We start from the raw sequence: 20,505 nt of genomic DNA on the forward strand, positions 1-20,505 counted from the left end.
ATCAGCACTTTGTCAGCCAGAGGACGAACGCTTTGATCCGAACAATGTTTCTGGGCTGCACAGTAGTGGATTAGAGAATGTATGAAGCTGGTACCTGTCAGTCGTTCCATGCACTCCACTGAGGTTTAATGTGGTATGATGCACATTAGGAAAGAAACAATTCCTATGAAAAATCTTGACCTTTGTCAACTATACTGGTGGAACCTGAAACATATGGACAGGACAGGGTTTTCTCAACATCTTTCTGAACTCACAGAGGTTGGGAGAGGAGAAAAGTGAAGGATAATAGAGAACTGTAATCCCCCTAATCCCTCTCTATCCCAGAGGACACATCCCTCCCTCCTTCAGACACCTTTTGCTCAGGCCTCTTGTAAAGGGGAACGTTTGAGGCGTAGGTCAAGCAAGGATATAGAGGAATGGACGTGATGCAGAGGCCACAAATGCACAAAGATTCTGAGTTGTCCATAAAACAGTGGGTGCGTTTAGCAAGCAAACGTGCACTGTAGCATGGTTGTTGTGTACAGTGTGGCTGCAGGACAAGTGTTATTATACAGATAAATGTGAAGACCTTAAAGCACTGTGGAACTAATTAACTCCACAGTGTTCAAAATGTAATGAATGAATGTGGTATTATGAACATACAGAACTATTGTATATGAATAAATCACTGGCAAATGGCAGTGCATATTATGCATGAAATTGTAAAATATTTGAGCACATTAAAATGATCAGCTTTTTAAAAATTAGCTTATCAATGTCATTATTTTCTCCGTAACCCCAAAGGAAGATTATGACCTAGAGCTTTTATTCAGTTCTATTCATTCTTGAATTCAAAATGTAATTTTTCCAACTCTGTGGTTAATAAGATAAAAGTGATATATTTGCATATTAAAATCTGAGCTCTGACATTTGGAAACACTTGAAATCATCTAATTCCTATATAATAAAAAAGACATACAATGGTTGTGCATGTGATGTTTTGTTCATAGGGTTTCCAACTAAATAAAGCGTATTCACAGAGAAGTGTAAGGAACAGGCCAGCAACATTTTTGTGATAACATGTAAACAATGCACGTAACATTTCCCAGGATCTAGGTTTGCGCAAAGGCACTCTGGTAATTTAACACAGTAAAGTCATTAAGGTTTCATTAATGTTTACGGGTTCTGATAGTTTAGCTACAAAACCAGGTTTACCTGTTGCATATTTGGGCTTTTACACTCCACTGGTTTTCTGTCTGTCTGTACAAACATGAATGACAGTGTGTTTCTAATAACCAGACACTAGACCCTTTAATCTTTACGTAGCGTATTACGGACAGTCTGGGGCATTCAGGGTTTAAGCAGCAGGCTACCTGCTTTTTTAGCAATAAGGAATAAATCAACATCACAGAGGGAGGTCCAGGTTAGGAGGGTGTAAAGAGGATTCTTTTGAGGATTGAGGGGCGGCATAGTCTTTGTGTGTCTGAAAACTTTGGGTTGTGTAACCTTCGTTATGATGCAGAAAGGTAACAAGTTGAAGAAAGATACATTAAAAGCAGATAAAACATGCAACCAGGTCCAAATATATGAATAAACATTACGTATGGTGCAACTTACCGGTGTCATCAAATAACAACATGAAGACAAGGTTAATCCGCGTGTGATCCCTCGGAGCACGTTGTGTGTCTGCTGTAGTGTGCTCGAAGAAAAACACCTTTGTCAATGAAATGGGATTTGTGAAAGTGCCATCTGGACACCAGAATGACAGCGTCTGATCCAATGGACCAGTCGGTCAATCAGTCGCTGTGAGGTCAGGATCAGGCATCAGGCTGTGACCTGAGGAGCAGGCAGGTTATTTACGCATTTATAGTTTTGCAGACAACATTGTGTTCTTTTTAACTTAGCAGAGAAAGAAATGTGTAGCCTTAAAAACGTAGCTAAAAATAGCCCAGTCACACTGTGCGTCTGTACCTTCAGGATAAAATGCGACCTTGACATTAATTTAATTGCTTTTAGTGATTCTCTTGGTGGAGCCTAAAGGTTTGTCAGTATACAAATTTCTATTATTTCTATTATATATTATCTATATAATTATATGGATAGAATATACTTGGGAAACAATGTTAAAAAGTGAATTAGTTGTTTTACTTGTTAAATGAATAAAAATATTAAATCTTGAAATAGTTAAATGGTCAATTCTTTATAAAATTGAAAATTTGTCTGCTTGATACACAACCCAACAACGTACTTTCAATAAACTATTTAAACTGTTTTTGCTGCCAAGCCCGGCTAGCTCAGTCGGTAGAGCATGAGACTCTTAATCTCAGGGTCGTGGGTTCGAGCCCCACGTTGGGCGCTAGTTTTTCTTGAGCTTTTTTTTCTTGATCTTCTCATTAACCACACTACTAAATAGTACATTATTTCCGTAATTACGATCTTTATATCACTTTTAGTTGCGAGTTACGCAATACTAAATTTACATAACGCGGCAACGCATATCTTACATGATTTATTATTGAATTATTATTTATTATTAAAACGCCTCACATAAAGGTCCAACAAAAATCTTATTTTCGTATTTAGTCTGAATTACACGTTCACGTTACTGCCTTCATGCCCACGTTTGTCCGCGCGCTCCCTTTCCCACTGTCTGTGCACGTGCGAATTCACGTGCGGCATCAAAGGGCGAGGCAATTATCGGCCGAGGGGGGCTTGGTCGCGCCCGCCCAATCACAGACGCACATACAGGTGCGTATTTAAATGCGGCGCTCTTGCCTTTGGGTAACTGGGAAGTCTGGGTACACTGGAAAGAATCAGTATCTGTCACTGTTATTAAACTGGTCTGCTATTTTAGCCTACTCCCATTTTTTTTTTTAATTTAAAGTCACATAATGTGACATTAATAAAGCAATAAAGAACAAACAGATCCATTTTTGTTGTCTTTTTATTTGAGGTGCAATTGTCTAGTGCAATTGTAACGTCACATTTGTGATGAGTTGAGGAACATGCACAAAACATTGACATACTTCTGCCAGGCATCTTCCTTTCTTTTCTCCTGTGTTTTTTAATTTTTTGCAGAGTCTTTATTATTGTGTTCAGCGCTCCAGTCCCACTACGAGCAACTCAAAACACTTGGTTGTACAAAAAGAAAAAAACAACAACTTTAAATACAGCTACACACGTCCTCAAATGGTAAAACAGTGCAGATCATTTGAGCATGTGAGTTTTTAAGTGACTGTAGAGGAGAGTTCACGTGCATCTGTGTGTCAGTGCAGGAGAGACAGCATCTTAGTGTCCAGGTAAATAATCCTCGTCTGGTCTCACCCTGAGTACTGACTTCACAGGTAGCACAAAACCTGGCAAACCATAGATATATATGTATACAAATATATAAACAAAACAACTAAAAACACTTCCATATATTTATCTATGGTTAGAAACCAGGCACTTGGCAGAGATTAATTGGAAATTTTTAGTCTGTACAAAGTTCACTATCTATAAACAGTCATGTCCTATTTATTTACCTGTTATTTAATTTTACAGACCACTAGGAATTCAATTACATCACCAGGAGCAAAATGAACAAAAATGACAAAATCTTTTTCTATCCAACCCTAAAAAAAACATTGATTCCCTGCATAAATGTTTAATGCTCCATCCAACAATGGGTAGACTGCTTCTCGAGCCAGAAAATCTGTTTTCATATGCCTTGAAGATAAGAGACCCAGCGACAGTGAGCTGGATAACCTAACTCCCATTCCAGATGGGTCGCATTAAGTCTATCAAAGTGCAAATGGGAGTAAGGAAAAAGACCAATGCCGAGTAAAAGACATTGTGTAGATGGACATCGCTGAGCAGAGATGAGGTGGTGCGGGTGAGACAATGGCACACTTTCCACAGGATTTGATGGCACAGCAACAGCATGCAGCTCCTCCTCTGACTGACCGGCTTCACCCCCTTCTGGTGGCCCTGAACAATGGTGGCGACTGGCGTTCTGTCCTTCCGGGTTTTATCACCACAGCGTCCAGCACGACAGCGGTGATTGTCTAAAATGGGTAATAAATGTCCAGGCAAAGCAGACAAAAGCGTACGCGCCCGCACAACGGTGCCGCTTTTAAAGTCTATAGCTTAAATAAATGTGCAACAAAAAAGTGGTTTCCTGTCTTCCAATGAAGCTGAAGTATACGGCATAGTCAGACATGATGCTAGAGTCAGTTCACAGTATGGCAAGAATCCCTCCTCCACCTCTTCAGTCTCCTCCTCTGTACACCCCCCTCATCTCATCCTTAGGGGGCTTTCCAGTGTGCAGACCCTGTGTTACGCGGACGGGCCAGAGCTCTGTGTGGAGGGGAGGCCCTGCGTGGAGCCGACCAGGGCCGGCGTCTGGGTGGTGCTGGTGGGGGAGCCGCTCGTCTGGACCTGCGCCTGGAACTGGGCCATCTGCTCGGGGCTGGCCAGGGTCTTGAGCAGGTTGTTCTCCTGCTCCAGCTGAGAGTTGCGCTCGATCAGCTCTTTGATCTGCTCCTTCAGCACCTCCACCTCCTCACGCACAGCATACATCAGGTGGCTCTTCACCAGGTCCTGAGGAAAGCGGTGAGAAAGAGCAGGAGACTGTAAATAATGCCTTAGATTTGTTTCACAATAAGGCAGGAAACCTTTAAACTGCATCTATGCAGCACATGTTTCTTCAGGTTTGATCTCTTCAGGTTTTCTTTTTTAAATTATCACATTGCAGCTAAAACTATTAGCAAACAAGTTATTATCAGCTTGAGATTGTTTTACTCTTTTTAGAGAGAAACAAAGAAATCTGCAGGTTTATATGACAAACGGGTCAAGATAGATTTGAATTTGTTGAGTTGATCACGTTGGGCAACTTGAAAACACAATGGAACTCAGACATGTTTCATGCCTTAGTTACTTCCTCTCTATTATATACACCAACCATTTTCCTTCTAGTATAAACTGCTGTCACTGAATAAAGAAATGGGACAGCAAAGTAGAACGGGTGGATTTTGCAAAATGTCTGAAAGGCACAGCTTTGCTTTTCACTAGCATGATGGTGTTCTAGCAGCGTGCAAGCTGCTGAAGGGGGATTTGCATGCAATAATCTGAGCATCCCTTCCACTCTGGGCCCGCCTATCGCCCTCCCTCCTCCTCTTCCTCACTGCCACGGGAACAAAATGTTCCTGCACCGGGTTGGGAGGGGCCAATCACCGGCAGAGTTATTTATACTGAGCCAGGGGAGGCTGCCGCTTGCCTAGCAACACAGGACAGGGAGGGAGAGGAGCTGTGCGTATGCGAAAACAGAGGAGGGCTGGTACGAGGTGGGGCGGTGGGCTAGCGTGTGAACCTTGGCCCACATCAAGCAACCAACAAACCGGGGATGATCGATCCAAATCGTGACAGCGCAAAAGGCTCCTCTTCCGACCAGCAGGTGCGTCAAAAGCGCGCAAAGAAAGTGCGCCTTTTGACGCACCCGCAGCTTCATTTCCAATAAATATCACGTACAGAAAATGGCCATCATGCTATTAGCATCTCTTGTTTGTCTCATAGGATTCCTACAGGGTGTATGTATCACAACACTTCGTCGCACACATGAAGTAAGATGCTAGAAACGACTGGAGCAGGCAGGTAGAAGGTGGTGATGAGCTCTTTGGGGACAACGTTGTGCTGGAGTTACATAACTCACTGTGCGGCTAACATGACCGACTGCACATCAGCTTACCATCGCTTGTTCAATCTTGTTGTCGATGGCCACCACACTCGCTCCCGACGAGCTGGAAAACAGAGAAAATATGATGTGATGCTCGATCATGTGCGCTAATTTGAAAAAAAAAAAACAAAAAAACGGATCAAGTGTGTTTTTCATGGCGCATACGTGACTGGAATTAACGATATGATGCTGCCACGTGAAAAACAAAGGAGGCAAAGCCGTTTTGTCGTGTTTTGTAGACGGACCCTGGGACAATTCAAGCGGCGATGCTCAAGAAATCGCGATTACTGTCTGCAGCAAAGCGAAACCGAATGGAGGTCGAGGTAGCAGCTTTTGACTTTCATGGCGGAGAATCAATGAGGCAGCATTTCGCGTGTGGTGCCTCGCTTGAATCTAATACACACGACTCATATGCAGCATTAAATCACAAACGGCTGCTTTTACCTATCGTCAACGCTGACTGATGCGCTCTCCTTTCCCAGCACGGACGACAGAAACGAAATCGAGAAATTCCGCAGTTGACAAACGCCAAGGTCCATCGCCACTGTGTAACACTGGGAATTCATGCTACCCCGTCCATTAAACCCTCCTCGGGCGATTTATCGGCTCTACAGACTGGCGCTCCAGTGGTATAAAAGTAGAAAAACAGCGCATTATTAGAGGCAGGGTGTTGGATCGGCGCTCCGGGATGCCGCAGAGCTCGCAGCCGAGACGGAGCACACAAAAGACTGAGGCTGCTGCTGCACCTCCACGCACCGCGGCTCCCACTCGGGATAATACATGCAGAAAAACAGCGCCAGCGGCCGCGCGATTGGCCGACGAGGGAGCTCATTGACATATTCCATGCGTAAAAGTGACGCGGCAGCGCCGCCGATTGGACGAGAGGCCTCTTATGGTAATAATTTATACAACATCTACCTGCTGCACCGTCCCGAATAAAAGCCCGCATCCTCGCGGGGCACACAATGAAGCCACGAAGGAGGCTGGAGCACGAATCTCAGCGCAGATCGCCAAGAGATAACGGTCTAAATGTGCGGGTCGTTTAGTTTTATTAGGTTTCCTGTTAAAATGTGCTCTGTAGGCGATCTACTCTGCGCAGCAATCACAGGCCGTATATGCAACACTGTCTCCACCTATCGGCAACGGATCATCTGTTAAAAGGTTCACACAAACACTAAGACCCAAACACTGACTCAACAAAAGCTGAATTGAGGAAAACATCATTAGTTAGTTCTGGGCTAAGCAGATGGTAGAGTTCAGAAAAGCCAGTGTGGAGGAGGAGATGAGGCAACTTAAACCGTTTTGTCTTTTTTCCATCAGTTTGTCACTATCATTTGGGATTACTGGTCTACATTTCAGGGGTCTGGATAAAATCCAACACTTTAACTTTTAAAGAATAAGACAGACATGGGATAATTCAAAACTAAATGTTAGCTACTATGTTATTCTTTGGTAAAAGCTTCTAAATTGCTTTTACTAACATGAAAATGACTTGGTGATGTAATGGTGTCTTTCTTTCTGCATGCAGTCTCGCATGCTCTCCCTGTGTCTAGTGGGTTTTCTCTGGGTATTTCTGCTTCTTCCCATAGTTCAAATGTAGACATGCAGTCAGGCTGACTGGAGACACTGAGTGAATGATTGCTTGTCTATGCATGCAGGCCTGTGCTGGACTGTCCAGAGTTTACCCTGCCCCCCCACCGAAATGACAGCGTCCCCATGACTCTTACAAAGAAAAACGGCTCTGATGACGTATAAATGGACAGATGACCAAAAATTCAACTCAACACAAGGACATCTGGAGTACTGGTATGTTCAAATGAGAAATGTCAAGCCAGAAACAAAAGAAGAAATTATAAATGGGGCAGGCTGTTGTTGTTTCATTTACAAAAACAGAAATTATAAGCATCCAAACCTGATCAACTGCCTAAAGTTAATATATGTTTTTATTTGCTGTAATGTAGCCTGGAAATCTTTAAAGTGAGGCTTAAAAATATTGACAAAGTATATATTTGCAGTAGACCGAAACATTTAAAATCCCAGGGCATCATTTATTAGACAGATAATGCCCTGATCTTTTCTAGGAATGTGGGTTAGACATATGGCCCCTATTTTGAAAATTTAGTTTTTTATTTGTTTCTATTCAGGATTTCTCTTCCCTGTGATGTCATAAGGGAAACCGTGACACAGTGGTTGTTCTTCATTATTATTATTTCACCATAACCCCTGAGTCGTACACGTACATCAGACATGTGAAGGTGAGGGCTCTAGATCAAAACCAGTTATTTCTGACAGGCTGTGAGCACATATTCAGCTAGGGCAGTAACTACTTCTAGATGGCCTTTGAGACAGACAATTTATACACAATCTGGAGACCTCAGATTTGTTTATAAAACTAATTACATACAGAATATGTCATTTTATTTGCTGTTGCACATGTCTCATCCTTATTTCATACAGCGTTATTGTTTCACTTGTTCATCGAGTGCTATTGCTGTAGGCGACCTTGCATGGCCCAAAAGTTAAGTATTATTGTTATCATTTAATAATCAAGTTGGTTAAAATCATAATTGAATTTCTGCCTCCTCCTTCATCTGCTACAATCAGGATGGCTGCTCAACACTACAGCTGACTTTCACTGGGCAAAAGAATAAAAGGTTTAAAGAGGCAACGCTTGATCTACGTCTGTACATCAGGAGCTCCTTAGAGACATCCTTCCTGCTTTAAGCACCTTAGTGATGCTATATATGTCTCTGCCTGGAACCAAGCTAAAAAAGTGGACCATGCATAAACACTGAAGTCCAGAATCGAAAAACCTTCACAATCGCTCATTATTTCTGTATTGTTCTTCCTCCAGCTCTGTACTGTAGATCTGCTAAAGAAATCACAGAACTGAGTGATTCTGAGAACAAGACATTATTTGTCCTTTTTGTTATGGAGCTGTGCTTATTGTGTACACCGTTATAAAAAAATGTGATTCATATGTTTATACAAAAAAATGGCCAAGCTGACAGGAACAAATTTAAAGTTGGGCTCAAACCAAAGCACAGTTCTTCAACCATAAGTTAAATAAGTGTTTTATAGGTTGGACAGACTGTTCAAACACAAGGGAGCAAATATGGCTTAACTGGAGTGATTGAGGAACTTGAGCATGTTATTTTAAAAAGAAACTAGGGAGAAAAATTAAGAACAACAATAAAAAACAAACAAAAAAACAACCTGAATTTAAAGATGTCGGAACCTGGCTTTTACATCTACAAGTCAAAAAGCAGACGTCCTGGCAAGAATTGTGAAATACACGAATACCCCCCGAGGCGACTGGACAATATTGCTGCAACTGCAGCTGCTACATGTATTTTCTGACAACATTACTACAAAAACGGCAACGAGACGACGGAGACAAAGAGACAACTCCCCGACCGCTGCGGTAGATGAGACCTCCACACCAATAACAACCTTCTGACAACAGGACAACACAGCCATCGTTACCTCTTTAGATGCTTCTCCAGCTCCCAGAAGAGCAGCTTTAAGGCCATGGCATCTCTGCCATCCACTCCTTTTGCCCCGGACAGCCCCTTCTCTCTCATTGAAGCTCTGAGGCTACTAAACACACACTCCAGCTAAGCAAATGGCACCCAGACCCACCCCGCTAAAGCACCCCAAAGCTGACACCACCACTACCACCAGACCTCCCTGCTGCGCGCTGTAGCTCTGACCCCCTGCTCCTCTCAGCTGAGGGAGCTTCACACAGGGGAGCGTGACCAACAACGGAGACCGGGATGGAGCTGTGATCGACAGGGATGGGAGCGGGACTGTGTGCGTACAACGGGAGCATGCATTAGTATGATAAGTCCCCCTGGTTTTTCCCTTTACTAACCCTGGTAGAGACTCGCAGACAACCAGTTTTGTCGTGAGGGGCGATAGGAGGGCTGATGATCATGCCACCTCCCCTTTTTCTGTTATGTAAACTGTCAGCCTAGATTAGGGCGATCCATCCAATGGGGTGAGCTGCTTTTGACCACACAACCCGTTACCATGCTCGCTGCTGTCAACAAGCCACTCCCTTCAGCCGCTAGTACACGTCATTCCTGTTTTGTTTCCTGCAACATCCTGTCTGCAGTGGACACTTGAGTGGTTCCCTACACCTACAGTTTCTAGCACCACATTCCAGTGATGAGACAAAACATCCTGACAAAACGGGGCTGTGCTGCTCCTTGGGTACTCTCAAAAAGACAGTATGGTACAACAGGCATGCCCTTAGCTCTCCTGTCATTCCTCATCAGTTGATGCACACGGGGTGCACCCACAGTCACTGCGTGGGTATGCACTGGACCACATCGCACGTGCACCTCCACGCTAGCTTAAAAAAGGCTTACATGCAGCTGCGCACGCTTCCGTTTTAACAAAGACAAAGCACAACCTGGGCAAGACAGCAAAGCAGAGCTTTATCAGCTCGAACCAAGATGAGATCAGGACAGTAGTAGACAGAAGTACAGAAGGGAAGTGGCGATGCTAGCTGGCGGTAGCGTGCCACAAAATGGTGTCGTGGGGAGCTCACGCAGAGTTTGTTGGAGTGATTCAGCTCAGTGCATGCAGTGAAAGAATTAACCTTATTAAGTGAAGGTCACCAACTCCAGAAACAGTTCAGGGAAAATGGAAAATGAAAAAAAATATATTTTCAGACTTAAATGTTTAGATTTTTTGACTTAAACATTGAAAATTGAGAAACTAATTCTTGCAGGTATTTTTTTCCCCTTCGCTTTACACCAACGACTCCTCATACTGTAAATCTGTACATTGTGTACTTGCAGTTCTGGAGGTCAGAGTACGCATGCTCGTTCAGAACAAAAGAGGAAAGTGGTCTGAGGGAAGCCTTCAGTGATGTAGACAGTTTACTTTTAGCCAATCATCGATGGTGCACCAACACAACAGACTCTGCTGAACCAATGGTGGCTGAGCTTGATGTTGTGACATCACAGACAGTCCAGATGGGATGCTTTTATTCATTATGATTACATCTAAGGCTTGTGTATGTCTACAAAAGGTCTGACCCATATATTACCTAACCACTATGCTAAAGCCTAATGTATACTCTACTATACAATTGGCGGATGGCACGCTCAAGGAAAACGTGAGATACTGCATTATAAGGTCTGAACAGAACAGAACAGAACCAGAACAGTTTCTCTTTAACCCCAGTTAAATGCTTTCTACTAGGCTGACTTGTTGATGTTCAACCAGATATTTCGACTTTAGTTACATAATTAGTGCTTTAGCTTGCCAATCTGTGCATAAAATATTTGGATAGGGGAGATAAAATGAGCTCTACCTGCTAAGCCATGAAGCAAAGCAAAGCAAAGCAGCAACCAACACACACACACACACACACACACACACACACACACACACACACACACACACACACACACACACACACACACACACACACACACACACACACACACACACACACACACACACACACACACACACACACACACACACACACACACACACACACACACACACACACACACACACGTTTTACAACAGGACTTCATCCTCTAGCTTCTTTAGGCGATTACTAAACATATCTGAGCTGGTGTTATATCTTACCACACCCTTTGGAGGTTACATAAAGGCAGCTGTGTGCAGAAAAGGTTGTGTACTCAAATATATAATGAGAGACTAATCAATCAGCTTCAATTCAAATAGAACCCAAATCCCAGTTTTCAAGTGTTAGAGTGAAGACATACTCCTCTCCAGAGAAATGTTCATACCAGTAAACTGATGAACTGAAATAGCAATAAATGTCAAAACAAGCAGAGGAGAATAAACCTCAAAGTTCAAGTGACATAAAGTTCCAGAGAAGTGAAAATCAATAGTGCTAACTGGAACCTAAATGCCTTCTGCACTCCTTTATCCATGATCCTGCTCACAAAAGCCTCCAGCTGAGTCTAACTAATGCTTCCGTTGCACGTTATTGTGAGGTTGGAGCGAAAGCAGAGCTGCTGCATGTGGTCCCGAGTAGGGTCCAACTCTGCCACAATGGTGACTTTTCTGAACATATTGCATGAAAGGGTTTGATAACAAGGGAAGCCACAAAATAACTGAGGATGTGGAAATATGATTGCAATTCAACAAAAAAAAGCCACAATGCGACTTGAAGCTCATGTCATATGAGAGTACATCACAAAAGCAGATTTGTCAAGGACTTTCATTATTTGCTCTCAGTTATTTTCCCTTTATGATTTCATCAGACTGAAGGCCGAGATGTTATCCACCCGCCTCCGTGCTCATTACTTGTCCTCAAGCGGCTGAGACATGGGCTTGCGTGTGTCTGCATGGTCTTTGCATCCTGTTTGTGTGTCTCTGGTTTGTACGCGTGTCTGGGTATGCAGTCTGACAGAACGCATTTATAGGGAACCAAGACCAAGACGGGCTCAACCCTGCGGCACATACATGATCAGTATAAAATAGTAGTACTGCAATATTTGTATTACATAATCTAATGTGGACGTTTCATGTTTTTAATGTCTACAGAGTAGGTGTATCATATAGAAATCAAAATCCACCCTATTCAGAATTGGGAGATAATCGTGCCATACACTTTCCCAAACACAGACAGACAAAGAGCAGGAACGCCCAAAACTCAAACAGCCCCTGTGGCATTGGCGAGCTTCAGGGCAGCAGCTCTTTGGAGCGTGAGTGAATCTGTCTCTGCCGTGCACGCAAGGCCTTACATAACCAGCCTCTGTGCCATATGGGTCAGTGAGGAGAGAGAAAAGAGAAAGAGAGAAGGAGACACCCTGTGGAGCAGCACCATCTTTAGCGGCACAGCCACTAACAGGCCTCGCTGATCATTTGCAAGAGGTATTCGTTTAAAATGCACTCACACCATGAAACTAAGACAAGAGAGTCACACAAGACAACAAGATTATCTGAAACCAGTTCACCCTATTAGTTAATATTTAGTTTATTTTATTCCTCACACTTAAGCAGCTATGATAAGCTACCACGATGAGCTACTTTTCTTGAAAACAGGTTGCAAATAATGGAGTAAAAGCTGTGTCAAACACAAATACTTGACTCCCACTCTACTTTAAGTTTTTAATTCATATTCTAAAATATATATATACAGTCGAATATTACATAACGTTACCACACACTCTGACAATGCAACGTGTCAGAGGACGCTTTGCTACCGACCCACAGTCACATGGAGCCGCACGCCGTTTGTGTTTTCAAGGTTTCAGGGCGCGCTGTGGACGCACACACAAAACCAACAGCGAGGATCTTCTCTGCAGCGGTTGAGAAAGCAGCATGCAGGCGTCATGCAGAAATCACAATGTGTTTCAACAATGGGAAGGGTCAAGGCTCTGACACTGAATAATCAAACTTGTCCTGCCAGAGTTGTTATTGTTTCTCTTAATGGTAAGTGTTATTTTCAGGGGTGATAAAATATTATTGTAACAGGCAGGAGAGTAGTCACGTTACTGCGTAAGACTTCTCCAGAGACAGACTAACAAACCCAGAGAGAAAAGAAATGCACCTTATGACAGGTAACCGACAAATACAAGGTATTATGGGTAATTTATGGACCCACAGGCTCGTAACCATGGCACTAAAGCCTCAGCTAAAGGATTTAAAAATCTAACGTTTAGCTCAATGATTAAATTTCTCACTTAAAGCAAAGAACATGAAAATATTAGCACTTACATTTTTTATCTATTCTTCATTGATGAACTGATTAGGCAATTAAGAAAAAAAATATTTATGCCTGGTAACATTCCCAGCTGGGAAAAAGCAGTGACGGTGTTTGCAACTAGTTTACAACCGAAATACTGAAAGGGAGTCAACTAGTTTTCTCCTGCTTCCTACCCAAACATTATGCAGACCTGAAATTACAGTGAGTTAAGCATACATTATCGTTGTTTAAATGGTCAGGCCTAAATCTTTTTGTCCATCCAGATGAACATGAACTGCTCAGAAGTATGTGCTCAGAACGTAAATAATTCTTAAAAATAATTATGGGGCCAGATATATCACCAGATTTTTTTTCTGTCTTTAAATGCTGGAAGGCAAAGTGAATGAGACGAGTCAAACGGTAAAGTTATGTAAAAAAATGACAGTGCAGGTGGCCAATAAGTGATGGCAGTATAACCAGTTAAAAGCAGAAGTGCCTCTCTTGCCTCAGTCACAAAGCCTGAAGGGGGGGGGAGGCTTATACCTAAAAATACTCCCCTGCAAAAACCTACAATTTCACAGATGAACTTCATGAACCACACTGACAGCTCAAGTCTTAAACACTGCTGCTGACAAATGCGAAGAGACGTGCATAGACACATATGCATACTCTTGGACTGTGCTTCTCCTCAAGAAGCTGCAGCGCCGCATTAAGGCACAAGGCCACAAACGTGACATCTACTTTGCTTCATGCAAGTCAAAGTTTAAGGGAAGGCAAATAAACATCAAGGTTGCATTTATCCACATAATATATGCTGGATGAACAGTACAATCAAGTCCTCATAATAGTTAAAGGATACTGATTTATTATTCAGACAGTTTGATGCGAGCTTATCCATGGGAAGAACGTCTCAGTCCTTCTCTGAAAATAAGCACACCTACTGTGTTACTGCCTGTGCCAGAAGATATATTACATCAATCATTAGACCACTGGGGTCTTCTGCAGTCCATAAAAGCATGGAATAGACATTAGACGCCCCGTCGCCGTCCATAAGCGCAGAGGGTCAGTGTTTTTACAGGAAGATATACAAAAGAACACTCATGCTTGAGAATCATTCATTGCGTGCACAAATGACATTTCCACTTTGCCACAAAGCACATTTTAGGTCAGCATTCTCAAAGCACGATAAGGTTATGTAAACGCTTGCTAACAAAACGGGGAGGACTTGTCATACAAGAGTGCCCTCTTGTGGAGTTGTCTTGCAACATCGTGAAAGACCATTTGACCCATTGCTGACGCATGATTTAATTATGACTATTATATTATATACAATATATTCAGATATTATTTAACAGTCTTTAAGCAAACATTATCTAGCGGAGTAATGAGCTATACAATATTTATTGTTACTACTTCAACAAAACCTTCTCCAAAAGCCTCTTTACATGCTTGGTTAAAATACCACAGCAAACAACCCACTTTAAGAGATTGTGAGGCAGCACTTATTTAGGCTCTGACATCAGAGATTCCCTAAAACATTTGATTGATTGAAAATTGATTTAAAACAGACTTGTTAATATTAATAAAACGTACATAGTGCCAAATCCAACAGTGCTCAACAGGCGGTCGTGGTTGCTATCTGATGGAAACGCCTCAAAAGTGCATCAGAATGAAACTAAAGGGTCATAGTGGTTATTCTGCAGTAAGAAAGCAAAAAAAGGAAACTTTAATCTTGGTGTGATCTGACTCTGGTAATAAAATAAATGTTAAAGCTTTATCCAAGCACTAAGCACAGCCCGCTCACATTCAGAACATAATAGACACATCCCCAGAAAAAGTCAGTCACTCCATCAACACAATCTAGCTCTACAGGAACAAGTTCTGTGCTTTGCAGAGTACTACATTGAGGCTTGGCATAGCTTTTCACTGTAAAAAGACAGCCTTGATGTATTGATGATCACATATTCAAGGTGTAAAACACGGCTGAACTTGCGCCTTACCTGCTGCTGAGTAGGTTTATTTCCCTTAAAAAAAATAATGTTTGAGGAATGCAGTTAATTGTGTTTAAAAGAACTATGGGTAAATAATACCAAGCAGGTCATGGATAATTGCCTTTTAAATGTTTTAAAGGCATTTTACACTGAAATGCATATCAACATAATATATATCAGTGAAGGTACACTGGAAGTGAGTGCATGAGGTCACAAATCAAATTATAGAGGCAGCAACCTAGAGTTGAGGATGAATGTAGGACTAATGTCTCACCAAATTCAGCCTCACCAGAACATACATAAAACAACAGCAAGCAGGTGAAAATAAACAAGTAGAATCATGCACAAACACAGGCACGCCCTCACATGGTTTGTTAAACCATGCCAATAGTAATCACAAACCAAAACCAAGACAGCTGCATCCAATTAAACTGTGACCTTAAGCACGTACTGACTTTCTCTGAGTAATAACGAGAGTAATATCACGTGTAAATGCAGTGACTGTCACGTGAGTGCAGTCACATTTTGTCTATCAATAACTTATTTTTTTTTTATAATAAAGTTATTTCATAAAAAAATATTTTGTTTTGTTAGTCTGAGCCATGTTTCAGATTTCCAGCTAAATCAAAAATCTCTCAACAAACAGCAGATATAAGTGCATCAAAATGAAACTAAACTTGTATTATATAGAACAGTGGTTACCCTGAGAATGAGTTCTAATTAACTGACCACCTACTATAATAACTGTGGATGATAACTTGTGGTTTAAGTTATTTATTAGTCAGTTTGACCCACATCTTAAAATTTCAGTACTGTAATTCAATGTGAACACACTGGCACCATTGATTCAGGTTTTACTACTGTACAACTTTGCTAAGAGTATTGATGATGCCTTGATAGATAGAGAAGGGTTCAGACATGACGCACTAAGGCATGCATGAGGTAAACGGAAAGGAAGAAAGACATGACCACAAGTGTAAACTAAGTAGACACACACCAAGACTCTGTGCCATTGCAGACAGTCGGTGGATTACAGTGAGGAAATGGATCAACCAACGGGCAAACAGACAGAAACGCGCTTCAGAATGGAAGGCAAGCAGAGTTCATGCAAATGTCTCACGCGTTCAACCAACGGCAGCCCGTTATTAGTTTCTTACAAAAGCCTTCATACAGAATACAGTCTAGAACTGTCTGCAACAGAATGTGACTATTTCTACACTGAGCCTGCAAATCCTGCAGACTCTCCAGTACTAAGTACAGACACAATGTGAATGATCTGAAGCGGGAAAACACAACCACTACTTTTAGCGTGCAAAGAAAACTGATTTCTAATCAACCATGTTAAGATTTCTCTCGACGGACATCAATTTTTCTGACATGTATGCACGCATTTAGCGTTTCACAAGGCTCCGCCAACACTGTCAGTCGTTATCGAGCAATGCTGTGTAGTTTAAAAAAATCTGTAAAAAGACGCATGTAAACTAGGCCTGCGAGTTGTTTGTTTCTTGAGACTATGTAAATGTGTCCCCTTATTCCCTAAAAACTATTTTCACTGTCAATGTTTGCCCTGATTTGGAGCTTGTACATTTATGTGAGAAAGCCTTATGGTCATTTTTCCTTTATGACTATAGATCAATATAGCATCATCTAATATGTAAGGAATTCTGATGAGACTGATTGTATTCAATTAAAGCCTTGGGAGAATTACTTTAGTTATATCTTCTACTGAATACAAGACATTGCAGTAACAGTAGACTGCAGCCAGTATTACGGATGTGTGCAACACGACACGGAAGGAAAGGGTGACGCAAATGCTGAATAAAAAGGGAAAAATAACCTGAGGTAGTCAGAGGTATTGGCGGGAGGGGCAATGCAGCCCTATTGGGGGGGGGGGGGTCATCTAGGGTAAAGCATTTGTTGCATTCCCATGACATGACTCAGCAGCTCCAGTGCCTCTTATTTAACCATATCTAGTACATATCACAATAGGAATTTAGATCTGAAAACCTGCAACATTCACTTATAAGCAGAGCTTTGATTACGACTAAGGAAAACATTGTTAGGCAGCCATCTAGTCAGATGTTGTAAGCATTACATGAAAGACGAAAATTATTCACAGTGCCGAATTGTTCAGGTTCCAGGTTAGATGATCAGTGTTTCAGACTGAACTAGACTTTTCTGAAAAATACACAAAGAGTTTCAGAAGCACAGTTCTCACCTGTCATCTTCTCCTTCACCGTGCTGACTTCTCAAGCCTGCAGCAGCAGCAGCCATGAAAGCACTGGCCTCAGCTGATATCCCAATGTGGGCCAAAGTTCCAGCACCACTGCTGGCCTCTGCAGGGCTCTCTCCACTTACTGCCACAGTCAGCCTGGGCAGACCCAGCAGGCCTTGATGTTGGAGCAAAAGCTTCTGGGCATCCTCCAACTGGGAGGGTTTAATAGTGCTCCCTACTCCAGGGACATGGGTTAGGGTTGCACCAGGGGCGAGGATTGGCTTTAGGTCAGCTTGCAGTGCAGTCAGAGGCATGTAGGGGATCCCATGTGAAGATGCAACTGGAACTGTGGCAGTGGAAGAGGGCTGAACATGTGGTTGTGGATGAGGTTGGGCTTGAATCGGGAGGGTCAGTGGCTGTCCTGCTGGAAAGCTAGCCTGAGCAAGTGGGGCTATCGAACCTTGATGGCCCAGCTGCTGTGTAATGCTGGCAGGTGGCTGTGCCAGGACACCTGGCACTGGTGCTATAGGGATTCCTGTTGTAACATGGGGCAACGGGGGCTGGACCTGGGTTTGGAATGGAGCAGTGGGTTGGATAAAATCTGGTTGTCGGACACTTCCTGGGGGAATGACCCCCGCGTGGAGCTGAGTAGCAGGGTATACTCCATGGGGTTGAGTCTGGTGGGGATCAACAACATAGGGCAGCTGCTGAGGTATTAAGGGTTGAGGCTGACTCACTGCAGACGGTGGAATAACCTGTGGTGTTGCTGTGGGAAGTGGAACAGAAGCAGTTGATTTCGGCATGTGAGCCCCAATAACAACATCCTGCGTGGAAACATAGGTCAGAGGAGTGGTTTGGGCCAGACCCTGTGGTGGGCTCTGCATGGCTTGGGGGCTTGTGAAGTCCTGGCTTGGTGGCTGATAGGGGTGCAGTATGTGAGGTGGCTGTGCAACAGGAATGCCTGGACCTATGCCAACATTATTTGCCTCAGTCTCTGCAGATACCTCTGCACCTTTTGGTGCGTCAGATGTAGTTGGATGAGGAATCTCCTTTTCGTAATACTCTGTACATGTCCATCGTCCTTTACGGAAAGGTTCTGAGTTAGTGTCTAATTTAACCACCCTAAAACGAGAGCCTGTAGCTGTTTGAGTTTGGCTGTGCTGAATGTTTGCAGGAGCAGCGGATGGACCTGTTCCACCTCCAACAGAAGCTACTTGCCCACTCACAGAAGTGCTTTCAGGAGCTGCAGTCACATTTGAAGTGCTCTTAATGCCTTGATCAGGGGCTGCTACACCAACACTAGGGGCCAATACCTGTGTGGTCACCCCTGCAGGTTTAGTGTTATCCAAAACCGGTGGCCTCTGGGACAGGTTGGACACGGCTTTAGATGTCATTGCTGGGCTGGAGCTTGCCAAGGGAACAACAGGAAGAGCTGGCAATGAGGGTTCCGCTCCACTCAGGCTATCAGAGCGCTGATGGTGGGACTGACCATGCTGTTGAGAATAATAATGATGGGGGTGCACAGTCCCATTTACCATAGACGCTTGCTGCTGAGACCCCTGATGAATGGAATGGGGGTGGAGGGGCTCATTGGGAGACACCAGTCCAGGTGTGTCAACCCCATGGAGGCTGTTCAAAGTCTCATCAGAAGAGCTTCTCTCTGGAACCCCTGTATCCGTAGCCCGAGACACAGAAACGTCCAGCATATCAGAGGATGAAAGGTCTTCTGTGTGGGACTCATCCATATCATCGTAGCTCTCCGTGTCATCTGCTAGACTGTTGTTTCCACTCACATTAATCTGAGCTGAAGTCACACTCGTTATCTGGAAGCCACTCTTCTTTTTCACCTGTGTTCCAGTCACCTGCGACTGAGGCTGGTGGTGGGGTCCGGGAGAGGACGATCCGGCTTGGTTTGGAGTGTCGTCAACGGCGCCGACTCCCCCGCTACCGGTTGCCGAGACGGACGCGCCGCTGCTGCCCCTTCTGTAGTGGAAAGCAGCCTTCCTGCTCCCGGAGCCGGGCGAGTCTGCAGAAAAGTCCTGCTGATGCATGTTTACCGTTGAGAAGCTGTTAAAAGTAAAAAAAAATGCTTGCTACCCACTAGTTAACGCGGTAGCTAGCGAGCTGGGTCAGCTGCAGTACCGCGATACTAAGGAGGCATAAGTGAGCAGTCGGATTGTCCTTTAAAAATACAGCTAAATGCTCCTAAACGTATTCGCCCAGCAACGTTAGCTAATAAACAGCGCTACCGTCGTCAACTTCAGTTTTACACAAACTTCAGAAGGATAAAATCACTCCATGTCGTGACGCAAAAATAATAAAAACACAACGCGGATTTCGGTTAGCCGCTGGTTAGCTTAAAGCTCTGATGGGTCACCAGTAGCAATTAGCCACGGTCTCTTAGACCTCGACGTACATTTTGTTCATCTGAATGGCTAAAAAATTGGATAAACATTACAATTGTGAAGTACTCGTTATCAACACCAGTCCTCAGCAGTTTAAATGCCCTCGGGTTGTCTTCAACGGGAATGTAAATGCCTCCGAGCTGACCGGCGTACGTCGCAGAATAGCAGTCGTAACATATAGTCCTCTCCAGGACGTCGAGTCTCCTTATTCCCGAAATAAAAAATAGCTTGAAAAGAATTTTGCTTCTGGTGTCATCAGACAGTGCTGTCTGAATAATACCCGTCTTTGTAGTGGTAAAATGTTTCCGAGGCGTCCATCGCTAAGTGTCGTATCGTGTCCGTGTTTGCTGTATCATGCCGGTGAACAGCAGCAGCTAACGGGCTGTCAGTCTCAGCGGAGGGAGGAAGAATGCAAACACAGCTACTGCGCATGCGCGCTGATGCCAGTCTTTTTCAAGAGGGTGATCTTTGGGACTCAAAATTTAAATCGGGATATTAAAAACTAATGCTGTTGTATA

At 43.3% G+C, this 20,505-nt stretch overlaps 1 protein-coding gene and 1 non-coding gene across 4 annotated transcripts; one reads left to right on the plus strand and one right to left on the minus strand.

Annotated features, from left to right (window-relative positions):
* The first annotated feature begins 2,262 nt into the window (after positions 1-2,262).
* On the plus strand, positions 2,263-2,335 carry trnak-cuu (transfer RNA lysine (anticodon CUU)). Its single transcript has one exon. It is a non-coding gene; the product is annotated as a tRNA-Lys (tRNA).
* Positions 2,336-2,905: 570 nt separating this feature from the next.
* zgc:65895 (uncharacterized protein LOC393546 homolog) lies at positions 2,906-20,402 on the minus strand. Of its 3 annotated transcripts, none has more exons than XM_029128687.3 (3): positions 17,586-20,402; positions 5,705-5,756; positions 2,906-4,560 (listed from the first exon to the last, which is right to left on the minus strand). In XM_029128687.3, the coding sequence occupies exons 1-3, from the start codon at positions 19,631-19,633 to the stop codon at positions 4,297-4,299; spliced, it is 2,364 nt and encodes a 787-aa protein (XP_028984520.1). In that variant the 5' UTR covers positions 19,634-20,402; the 3' UTR covers positions 2,906-4,296. The 3 variants fall into 3 exon arrangements, with proteins under 3 accessions (XP_028984520.1, XP_028984537.1, XP_028984529.1); XM_029128704.2 differs by lacking the exon at positions 17,586-20,402 and adding an exon at positions 9,179-9,944; XM_029128696.3 differs by lacking the exon at positions 17,586-20,402 and adding an exon at positions 6,137-6,409.
* Positions 20,403-20,505: the final 103 nt, after the last annotated feature.

The sequence above is a fragment of the Betta splendens genome, chromosome 2, assembly GCF_900634795.4.
Source record: "Betta splendens chromosome 2, fBetSpl5.4, whole genome shotgun sequence".
Classification (NCBI taxonomy): Eukaryota; Metazoa; Chordata; class Actinopteri; order Anabantiformes; family Osphronemidae; genus Betta; species Betta splendens.

Excerpts from the sequence above, each read along its gene's own strand:
- zgc:65895 (XM_029128687.3), bottom strand. The coding sequence starts at position 19,633 with ATGCATCAGCAGGACTTTTCTGCAGACTCGCCCGGCTCCGGGAGCAGG. Across the intron at positions 5,757-17,585 it reads GGTGAAGGAGAAGATGACAG|CTCGTCGGGAGCGAGTGTGG; the intron begins GTGAGAACTGTG and ends TCTGTTTTCCAG. Across the intron at positions 4,561-5,704 it reads ACAAGATTGAACAAGCGATG|GACCTGGTGAAGAGCCACCT; the intron begins GTAAGCTGATGT and ends CGCTTTCCTCAG.